This window comes from Hypanus sabinus, chromosome 13 (assembly GCF_030144855.1).
Source record: "Hypanus sabinus isolate sHypSab1 chromosome 13, sHypSab1.hap1, whole genome shotgun sequence".
NCBI lineage: Eukaryota > Metazoa > Chordata > Chondrichthyes > Myliobatiformes > Dasyatidae > Hypanus > Hypanus sabinus.
In genome coordinates, this window is record NC_082718.1 from 105,968,547 (window position 1) to 105,980,820 (window position 12,274).

At 39.6% G+C, this 12,274-nt stretch overlaps 2 protein-coding genes across 2 annotated transcripts; one reads left to right on the forward strand and one right to left on the reverse strand.

Moving 5' to 3' along the window:
* Window positions 1-1,008: 1,008 nt before the first annotated feature.
* LOC132403557 (general transcription factor II-I repeat domain-containing protein 2-like) lies at window positions 1,009-2,360 on the reverse strand. Its single transcript, XM_059986947.1, has 2 exons — window positions 1,459-2,360; window positions 1,009-1,373 (listed from the first exon to the last, which is right to left on the reverse strand). Exon 1 carries the CDS (start codon window positions 2,081-2,083, stop codon window positions 1,463-1,465), a length of 621 nt encoding a protein of 206 aa, XP_059842930.1. The 5' UTR covers window positions 2,084-2,360; the 3' UTR covers window positions 1,009-1,373; window positions 1,459-1,462.
* A 423-nt stretch (window positions 2,361-2,783) lies between these two features.
* On the forward strand, window positions 2,784-11,278 carry LOC132403413 (DNA-directed RNA polymerase subunit beta''-like). The gene is made up of 3 exons (XM_059986821.1): window positions 2,784-2,889; window positions 7,949-9,413; window positions 9,565-11,278. The coding sequence occupies exons 1-3, from the start codon at window positions 2,784-2,786 to the stop codon at window positions 11,276-11,278; spliced, it is 3,285 nt and encodes a 1,094-aa protein (XP_059842804.1).
* Window positions 11,279-12,274: the final 996 nt, after the last annotated feature.

Below are 12,274 nucleotides of genomic sequence, written 5' to 3' on the forward strand. Positions count from 1 at the left end.
GAAACAGTCTCAATGAGACTGAACTGCTTACCATATGTGATTTATTTATTGCCAGTAGAGATGCTGAGAATCAGGAGGAGAGTATTAACATAAAGAGATGATGAACACACACAAAATGCTGGAGGCAGAATCTATGGAGAGGAATAAAGAGTCGACATTTTGGGCGAAGACCCTTCTGCAGGTCTGGAAAGGAAGGAGGAAGAGACCAGAATAAGAAGGTGAGGGGAGGGGAAGAAGTTACATGGGTGAGGGGGAAGTTGGGTTGGTAGGGGAATGGGGATGAAGTGAGAAGCTGGGAGGTGATAGGTGGAAGAGGTAAAGGGCTGAAGAAGAAGGAGAGGAGAGTGGACTATGGGAGAAAGGGAAGGAAGAGGGGCACCAGAGGGAGAAGAGAAGGGGTAAGAGGAGCCAGAATAAGGAATGGAAAAAGAGAAGGTGGAGGGAGGAGATATTACCAAAAGGCAGAGAACTCGATGTTCATGCAGTCAGGTTGGAGGCTACCTGGACAAAATATGAGGTGTTGCTCCTCCAACCTGAGAGTGGCCTCATCAGGGCAGCAGAGGAGGTCATGGACTGGCATGTTGGAATGGGAATGGGAAGTAGAATTTACTTGGGTGGCCAAAGCCTGCCTTTTGTGGAGGATGCCTTTTGAAGGGGGCTCAATGAAGGGGAATCACTGACGTAGAGGGGGCCACCCCAGGAGCACCAGATTGAGCAGAGAACCTCAGCTCTGATCATTCAGGACTCAGAAGAGATGTTACATTTCCACCTAGACAGTAACAAATCTTTGGAATTCGCTTCCAGAAAGGGCCATGGGGATCAGTCTGTTTTATGTTCAAAGTGGGAGATTTTGGGTGTGAAGGAAAACGAGGGATGTGGGCAGTGGTGCAGAAATGAAAGATCAACTAAGTACTTCATCAGTGCAAAGCAGGTGCACGGGGCTGAAGTGCTTACCCCCACTTCCGTTTTTCATTCCTTATATTCTTCTAGGTCAGGGGTCAGCAACCTTTACCACTGAAAGAGCCACTTGGACCCGTTTCCCACAGAAAAGAAAACACTGGGAGCCGCAAAACCCGTTTGACATTTAAAATGAAATAACACTGCATACAACGTTTTTTTTGCCTTTATGCTATGTATAAACAAACTATAATGTGTTGCATTTATGAAATTGATGAACTCCTGCAGAGAAAACGAAATTACATTTCTGCATGCAACAAAAACATTTTGAACTCCGAAAAAAAGACGTTGGGTTGAAAGTTACTTTTAAGTAAAATATTCAATGTCTATTTGAGTCCTTCTTGTATTTATGAAAAACGCCGAACTTAAATTTTCCGCCAGCAGCAAACCAAAAATAACGTCAGCCAGCTGTCAACCTGAAAAATAAAAGGACTATTTCACTGAACAATGAAAAAATATGAATATGAGTAAAATAATAGGCAATTAAAATATTTATCATACTTGGTTAATGGGATTTCTGCTCCTGGACCTCAGCGCACAGCGTCTGCACATCAGGGCTGTATGATGTCACCTTCATCTTTACACAGGATCGCAAGCTGTCATCTGTGAGGTTTTCAATATCACTCCATTTGTGTTTCTGAGCAAGAACGGCCTTCTGACGGGCAACATCTTCAAGGTCTGCTGTCAAGCGTCTAAACTTGGACACCCATATGTCTTTGTCGGCTATGTCGGCCAGTTCCATCTCAAGATCAGGTTGACTCACACCTGCCAATGCAGTCGTATTCAGTAGGGAAGGATCGATGCTTAAGGGAGTGACCGGGAAGGATAATGTGTTTTTTTCCTCTCTGAACTCACAGAAGCGTTTCCCAAACGATGTTTGCATTGCGATGATTGCAGAATGTAAATACTCCGAAATTATCATGTCGTGACCTTGTTTGAACTCTCTCAAATTGGGGAAGTGAGACAAAGTGCCTTTCTGTAAATCTCTGGCAAGCACTGTCAACTTGCGCTCGAATGCCAAAACATCCTCCAACATGTGCAGGGCTGTACGTCCTTTCCCCTGAAGAGCTGTGTTCAGCGTGTTCAGGTGCGCTGTCATGTCTACCATGAAGTGTAGCTTTTCCATCCACTCTGGCTGTTCCAGCTCAGGAAAGGTGAGCCCTTTGCTGCCCAGGAAAGTTTTCACTTCTTCCAGACACGCGACAAAGCGTTTCAGCACCTTCCGTCTGGACAGCCAGCGATAAAAACACGTTGTAGCGGTGTCAGTAAACTGCAGTCAAAGATAGCTTTATTCGAACTAAACAGCCTTGCTTTTCAGCTTCCCTCAACCCAGCCCCCATGGACGCAGATGCTGCAAAAGACGCGTACTCACAAACCCCCGTAGGCTATCTCCCTTAGCCGGAATGCTGGCTAATTGTGAGCCGTTTTATGATGTGGCAGGAAATGTGTCGCTACACTTAGGTTGTACAAGATCACCAGAATTACATTTCAAAAGCTAACAAACTAACATAAAATACATTTTAATTAAATACTGACCAATTATTTCCCAAAGCCACAGGGAGCCGCAGCACAGAGGTGAAAGAGCCACAAATGGCTCGGGAGCCGCAGGTTGCCGACCCCCGTTCTAGGTGTTAGCAAAATCTAACATACAACCGAGTAGCGACAGGAGGAATGAGGGAGGGCTCAGGATTTCAACGTCGTGGTGATTGGAGCTCGTCTGGCAGTGGTGAATAGCTTGCCATCAGAAGCAGGAACCCTGGCTGATTTTTTTTTGTCAGGACAGCTGCAAAGGATTGTGGACTCAGACAGTTCCATCCATCGTAGGCATGAAACTCTGCAACAGCGTGGGTATCTCAAGAAGGCACCATCCTTCACTAAAAACCCCCAACACCCAGAACGTGCCCTCTTCTAATTGCTCCCATCAGAAAAGAGGTACAGGAGCCTGAAGACACACGCTCAACGTTTTAGGGGCGTTTTCTTCCCCCCTGCCACCAGGTTTCTGAAAGGACCATAAACCCATGAACACTACACCACTTTTTGCAATACTTATTAATTTTTTATATCTTTATTATTGTAACTTAAGATAATTTTTATTTATTGTACTGTAACCGCTGCCACAAAACAACAAGGTATGCCAGAGATAATAAACCGGATTCTGGTCAGGGACTGGGGCCACTGCTGTTCCATGGCTGATAGTGCAGACCAGTCCTGAGCCAGGACAAGGCATGATATCATGCTGAATTTCCTCCCTCGTGCACGAATGCACTAGGGAGGAAAACCATCTGCTGGGCTGATTGGAAAGGAAATGGCAAACAGCAGTGGTAACAGCAGGGAGTGTTTAGAGCTCTAACAACAACAGCAGCCTTTCTCAAGGTGCTTCACAGGAGTGTTACCCATGGGGTTTCCAAACCTCGAGAAGTCACAAACACAGGTGCCTGCAGCTCTCTGAAGGTCATGCTTGGTCTCACGAATGTTGCTTTGGGACCCCTGCAGGCTGCCGCTGCCAAGGCACACTACATCACTGCTCAGCGAAGTGTTGAATCAGTCAAAGAAAGGCCAAGATGCAAAGTGGTGAATCTGCAATTCTCCGATTTGGCATTCACACCTGGAAGTGGCATTTTATAGAAATTCAGGGCTATCTAGTGTGCAGCCATACTGTGCCATTACAAACACCTCCTCCCATAAACAGGCCAAGACCCTTCATCAGTACGACTGGAAAGGAAGGGCAAAGAAGACTGCATGAACATCATTTTCTCTAACTTCTGTTTTTTCCCTTCCTGCAATCTTCTCTTCTTTTCCATTCCTTATTCTGGTTCACCTTTTACCCCTTCTCTTCTCTTCTCCTCACCTGCCTATCACCCTACACTGTTGCCCCACATCCTTCCCTTGTTTCAATGGTCCACTCTCTTCTCCTATCAGCTACCTTCTTCTTCAGGCCTTTACCTTTTCCACCTATCACCTCCCAGTTTCTCACTCCATCCCCTCTCCCCCATCCTCCACCTCCTGCTTCACCTGGCTTTACCTATCACCTGCCATCTTGTACTCCGCCTCCTCCACTTACTCTGGCTTCCTTCCCCCTCCTTTCCACTCCTGATGAAGGGCTTCAGCCTGAAATATTGGCTACCTATTTCCATCCAGAGATGCAGTTTGGTCTGCTGAATTCCTCCTGCAGTATTCATTTATTTAGCAATCTCCTGGTCCTTCAAGCCCCAGCAGCCTAACCTGATCACAGGACAATTTACTAAGACCAGTTAGCCTACCCAGTACATCTTTGGATGGCGGGAGGAAACTGAAGGACCTGGGGAAAACCCACGCATTCCACGAGGAGGACGTACAGCCTTGTACAATGGCGCCAGAATTGAACTTTGAATTCCAGAGTGCCTTGAGCTGTAATAGCAACGTGCTGCTCTTGACTCACGCATTTCATGGGTGCAGTAGCTAAAAGCAGGTGTGTAACTCTTTCCTACTTCTCAGCATCTGGATAAGAGGGTTAGGGGAGGAAAGGAATGGAAGCGTTGGAGAGACAATGATGAATGCAGAAAGGAGCAACATGCTCAAAATGCTGGAGGAACTCAGCAAATCAAGCAGCATCTATGGAAATGAATGAACAGTCAACATTTCAGGCTGAGATCCTTCATTACGGCTGGAAACAAAGAGAAAGATGTCAGAATAAGGTGATGGGAGGGGATGGAGGACAAGGTAGGAGGTGAATAGGTGAAGCCAGGTGGGTGGGAAAGGGCGAGGGCTGGAGAAGAAAGAATCTAATAGGAAAGGACATTGGACCATGGGAGGAAGGGAAGAAAGAGGGGCACCAGAGGGAGGTGATAGGCTGGTGAAGAGAAAAGGTAAGAGGCCAGGCCAAAGTGGGGAATAGAAGAAGAGTGAAGGGGGAGGAGGTTGAGCTGAGATATCACTGAAGAATGATCCCCAGTTTGTCATCTTCCTCTGTAATGGTGCAGTCTGAAGGTGTGATCTTAAATCAAGGGTCACCCTTACACCCCATGTTATGGTTGATTGGTCAGACAAACCACCTGATAAATCTAGAGTCATAAAATCATAGAGTTATACTTCACCAAGACAGGCCCAGATAAAACAAATGTGCAAATGAGAAAATAAACTCGAAATTAAAACACAACAAAAACATTAGTTAATTTGTTTTATTATTATTTCTTATTATTTATGGTATTGGTCATGCAGAGTGTGTGAGTCATGACTCTGCTGCTGACATTGGAGGAGGAATCCAAGAGAGTTAACTACAAAGAAAATTTATAAGGATGTTGCTGTGATTTGAGGACCAGAGAAGCAAAAAAAGGTTGAATAGGCCAAGAGTTTATTTCCTGGAGTAGGAGAATGAGGGGAGATTTGATAGAGGCATGTAAAATTATCAGTGGTATAACTAGGTTAAATTAGAGGTCATGGGTTAAGGGTGAAGGTGAAACATTTAAGGAGAACTTGAGGGGGAATTGCTTCACTCAGGGTGGTGCGACTGTGGAATGAGTTGCTGGGGGTACGATTGCAACTTTTAGGAGAACTTTGGGTAAGTACATGGATTGGTGGGCTGTGGTCCCAGCACGGGTCCATGGGACTGGGCAGAATAACAGTCTGGCATAAGGAAATGGGTTTAAGGGCCAATTTCTGTGCATCCCAACTCTGAACTGACTCCACAAAGTATGGACTCTCTTTCAAGGACTCTATACATGTTCTCATTACTTGTTTGTTTACCTATTTAGTTGTCCATCTGTCTCTCTCTCTCTCTCTCTCTCTCTCTCTCTCTCTCTCTCTCTCTCTCTCTTTATTTATTTGCACAGTTTATCTTTTGCAGATTGGTTGCTTGTCGCTGTGTGCCTGTATGTAGTTTTTCATTGACTCTATTGTATGCTGTATTATGATTGTCTATAAGAAAATGAATCTCAATATATGGTGATATATATGTACTTTGATAATACATTTATTTTGAACTTTGAACTTAGTAGTGCTCTTTTACACTGTCCTGTGGCATGCTGGGAGTTCCACAGTGACAAGGTGCAGCCTATATTTAGCCCACACTAATTTGCTGGACCATTACTTAGCCAAGGCTGCAGCCTCCTGCTCAAGATGGCTCCAATATAGGACTTAAAATGAAATCATCCACGGCTGCACATCAGCTATTGAGCACACTTTGACCAGCTGAGTGAATATGGATGAATGTTGGAAAGGGCAGGATCAGTCTGCGCTACGATGCCTCCTTCCGCCCCACCCTGAACTCACTTTTCAGCTCGTTAAGCTGCACTCCCAAGTCGGACTTGGGAGATGAAGGCCCCTCCTCACACTCCCAAGGTTTCTGCATAAATCAGGATTGATCCTCCAGTTAAGCACCAAGGTAGTGCTGCAAAGCCAAAGGTTTTTGATTTTCAAGTCAAGCACGTACATCCTCCCAGGTGGATGTGGAAGATCCCATAGTTAGTCAAAGAAAACCTAGCGAGTTATCCCCAGTAACCCTTATCCCCCAAACACAAAATAGGTGACTTATTTGCTGCTATGTTACTGTGTAATTGACTTTGCTGTCCACAAATATTTTGAGGTCACAATAGGTCGTATTATTAGTCGCAATCATTAATCTCCAGTGCCTTCATTTTCCAACCACATTGAATAATTCAATTGTATCATTATGACTTGCTGAGATTATTAATTCCTCAGGTTCCCTTTAACAGTATAGATTGATAGTGTTGTGCCTGGGAATCAGTAAAGTGACATTAAGTGAATCAAAATGTTCCTCTTCAATAACTCAACCAATAAACAATTATTTTCTTCACCTTGGGACTCATACTTCATATGAACCTGTGCAGCCAAGGTCTGGAGAAAGACAAATCAATGGATGCAGTGTTTAGCTGGGATTTTCACCAGTTTATGGTCATTTTGAGTGACACCAGATCTTAAAAAAACAACATTCAAGTTGTCACTGAGGGCTCTGAATGCTCATTTTGAAGATTTCTACTCCTTGCCAATACTAAACCTATTGTACTACTCTTAAATTAACACAGAGCTGAGGAATCCATTTCTCTGCCCTATGTGATGCATTGTGAATGGTGGTAAAAGAATGGGGAGAAGAAATATAGGGAAAGTTAGTGGGGAGGTGGAATTGCTCTGAGAATCAGCATCCACTTGATGGGCCAAACCTGCTCCCTGGCAACAGAAAAAGAATGGGAGAATCTAGGCTGTAGGCAGCAAAGAATGGCCTCCTTCAGTCAGAAGTGGATTCTAGGTTCCATTTATGAACAGATATAAACAGTTAACATGATAGCTTGAATAAATTTGGAGAAGCATTCAGAAAGGAAACCATCTTCTTGATGTCATCACATGAGTGTTGAGCATGTTCGTAAAAGCAGACCACAGATCATCTCCTGAAATGCCCTGCATCACCAAGGACAATCCACTAGATTGACCTTGGACCTTTACAGCACAGTGGAGCTGACTGTGAGAAAGGCCAGACTGGAGTTGCGACAAAAAAAAATGAATTGATCGAAGGTGTGGAATGCACTGCTGCAGAGTGTTTAACAATGATATAATGGTCTGAGGTTGATCTTCAAAGAATTCAAGTTAAAGTCAAAGTAAATTTATTATTAAAGTACACATATATCAACATATGCTACCTTGAGATGCATCTTCCTGCAGGAAATAGAGAAAATAAAGAAATACCACATACATAAACAAAGACTGACAAACAACCAATTTACAAAAGAATAAAAATTGTGCAAATGAAGAAAAAGTAATACCAAGTACATAAATTGTAGAGTCTGTAGGTTGTGGAACCAGTTCAGAGTAGTGGTTGAGTGAAGTTATCCACACTGGTTCAGGAGCCTGATGGTTGTAAGATAATAACTGTCCTAAAGCAGGTGGTGTGGGATACCTGATCCTGAACTTGGTGACAAATGTTACAGAAATTCTGAGTATCAATGCTTTCCTATTCAGATCGAGTGATGTAACATGGAAACAGATCCTTCAGCTCACTGAGTTCATCTTGACTATCAACCACCCATCTACACCAATACTACATTACACTACATCTACACCAATACTACATTATACTACTACATCTACATCTACACCAATACTACATTATACTACATCTACATCTACACCAATACTACATTATACTACATCTACATCTACACCAATACTACATTATACTACATCTACATCTACACCAATACTACATTATACTACTACATCTACATCTACACCAATACTACATTATACTACATCTACATCTACACCAATACTACATTATACTACATCTACATCTACACCAATACTACATTATACTACTACATCTACATCTACACCAATACTACATTATACTACATCTACATCTACACCAATACTACATTATACTACATCTACATCTACACCAATACTACATTATACTACTACATCTACATCTACACCAATACTACATTATACTACATCTACACCAATACTACATTATACTACATCTACATCTACACCAATACTACATTATACTACATCTACATCTACACCAATACTACATTATACTACATCTACATCTACACCAATACTACATTATACTACTACATCTACATCTACACCAATACTACATTATACTACATCTACATCTACACCAATACTACATTATACTACTACATCTACATCTACACCAATACTACATTATACTACATCTACATCTACACCAATACTATATTATTCTACATCTACACCAATACTACATTATACTACATCTACACCAATACTACATTATACTACATCTACACCAATACTACATTATACTACATCTACATCTACACCAATACTACATTATACTACATCTACACCAATACTACATTATACTACATCTACATCTACACCAATACTACATTATACTACTACATCTACATCTACACCAATACTACATTACACTACATCTACACCAATACTACATTATACTACATCTACATCTACACCAATACTACATTATACTACATCTACATCTACACCAATACTACATTATACTACTACATCTACATCTACACCAATACTACATTATACTACATCTACACCAATACTACATTATACTACATCTACACCAATACTACATTATACTACATCTACATCTACACCAATACTACATTATACTACATCTACACCAATACTACATTATACTACATCTACACCAATACTACATTATACTACATCTACATCTACACCAATACTACATTATACTACATCTACACCAATACTACATTATACTACATCTACATCTACACCAATACTACATTATACTACTACATCTACATCTACACCAATACTACATTACACTACATCTACACCAATACTACATTATTCTACATCGACACCAATACTACATTATACTACATCTACACTAATACTACATTATACTACATCTACACTAATACTAACATTATACTACATCTACACCAATACTACATTATACTACATCTGCATCTACACCAATACATTATACTACATCTACATCTACACTAATACTACATTATGCTACATCTACACTAATACTACATTATGCTACATCTACACTAATACTACATTATACTACATCTACATCACCAATACTACATTATACTACATCTACAGCTACACCAATACTACATTATACTACATCTACATCTACACCAATACTACATTATACTACTACATCTACATCTACACCAATACTACATTATACTACATCTACATCTACACCAATACTACATTATACTACATCTACATCTACACCAATACTACATTATACTACTACATCTACATCTACACCAATACTACATTATACTACATCTACATCTACACCAATACTACATTATACTACATCTACATCTACACCAATACTACATTATACTACTACATCTACATCTACACCAATACTACATTATACTACATCTACATCTACACCAATACTACATTATTCTACATCTACACCAATACTACATTATTCTACATCTACACCAATACTACATTATACTACATCTACACCAATACTACATTATACTACATCTACACCAATACTACATTATACTACATCTACATCTACACCAATACTACATTATTCTACATCTACATCTACACCAATACTACATTATACTACATCTACACCAATACTACATTATACTACATCTACACCAATACTACATTATTCTACATCTACATCTACACCAATACTACATTATTCTACATCTACACCAATACTACATTATACTACATCTACACCAATACTACATTATACTACATCTACACCAATACTACATTATACTACATCTACATCTACACCAATACTACATTATACTACATCTACATCTACACCAATACTACATTATACTACATCTACACCAATACTACATTATACTACATCTACACCAATACTACATTATACTACATCTACACCAATACTACATTATACTACATCTACATCTACACCAATACTACATTATACTACATCTACATCTACACCAATACTACATTATACTACTACATCTACATCTACACCAATACTACATTATACTACATCTACACCAATACTACATTATACTACATCTACATCTACACCAATACTACATTATACTACATCTACATCTACACCAATACTACATTATACTACTACATCTACATCTACACCAATACTACATTATACTACATCTACATCTACACCAATACTACATTATACTACATCTACATCTACACCAATACTACATTATACTACTACATCTACATCTACACCAATACTACATTATACTACATCTACATCTACACCAATACTACATTATACTACATCTACATCTACACCAATACTACATTATACTACTACATCTACATCTACACCAATACTACATTATACTACATCTACACTAATACTACATTATACTACATCTACACCAATACTACATTATACTACATCTACATCTACACCAATACTACATTATACTACATCTACACTAATACTACATTATACTACATCTACACCAATACTACATTATACTACATCTACATCTACACCAATACTACATTATACTACATCTACATCTACACCAATACTACATTATACTACTACATCTACATCTACACCAATACTACATTATACTACATCTACATCTACACCAATACTACATTATTCTACATCTACACCAATACTACATTATTCTACATCTACACCAATACTACATTATACTACATCTACACTAATACTACATTATACTACATCTACACTAATACTAACATTATACTACATCTACACCAATACTACATTATACTACATCTGCATCTACACCAATACATTATACTACATCTACATCTACACTAATACTACATTATGCTACATCTACACTAATACTACATTATGCTACATCTACACTAATACTACATTATACTACATCTACATCACTAATACTACATTATACTACATCTACATCTACGCCAATACTACATTATATGTACTACATCTACATCTACACTAATACTACATTATTACTACATCTACACCAATACTACATTATACTACATCTGCATCTACACCAATACATTATACTACATCTACATCTACACTAATACTACATTATGCTACATCTACACTAATACTACATTATGCTACATCTACACTAATACTACATTATACTACATCTACATCACTAATACTACATTATACTACATCTACATCTACGCCAATACTACATTATATGTACTACATCTACATCTACACTAATACTACATTATTACTACATCTACACTAATACTGTATTATACTACATGTACACTAATACTGCACTAATCCCATTTGCTGATCTCTCCACATTCCCACCTACTCCTTCAGATTCTGTTCCTCACCTACACACACTAGGATCATTTCTCAGGGGCCAATTTTCCAACCATAGGTACATTTTTGGGACATGAGAAGAAATCCAACCTCCGAAGGGGAGATCAGACTATCACAGGGAGAAGGTGCAGTTTCCACAAAGACAGCACCTGAAGTTAGGATTGAACCTGCAACCCTGGTGCTATGAGGCATAGATTCTACTGGCTGCACCACTGTGCTGCCTCAAAAAGATGATCAAGTTTGTTTGTACATTTGGGAGGCTGGATCGTATGATCAGCTGCAGTGAACTCTAAGCACCTTAGTGCAAGTTTAAATTTCACCAGTATCATTGCAATTAGGCTTTAATAACATCGTCATTACCCACTATTAACATACCAATTACAAATCCTTGCCATCTCAGTCCTTGTGTTGCTCTGTGAATTTATTTTTGATTAAACAGATAATTAACATGCAAGTTAATGTGTATGTAGAGGACATTTAAATTAA

Bases quoted from the DNA above. Each gene is read 5' to 3' on its own strand.
- LOC132403557 (XM_059986947.1), bottom strand. From the start codon at position 2,083: ATGGAAAAGCTACACTTCATGGTAGACATGACAGCGCACCTGAACACG.
- LOC132403413 (XM_059986821.1), top strand. From the start codon at position 2,784: ATGAAACTCTGCAACAGCGTGGGTATCTCAAGAAGGCACCATCCTTCA. The intron at 2,890-7,948 runs GTACAGGAGCCT...CAGCTCACTGAG, and splicing joins TTGCTCCCATCAGAAAAGAG to TTCATCTTGACTATCAACCA. The intron at 9,414-9,564 runs GCATCTACACCA...CTACATCTACAG, and splicing joins TACTACATTATACTACATCT to CTACACCAATACTACATTAT.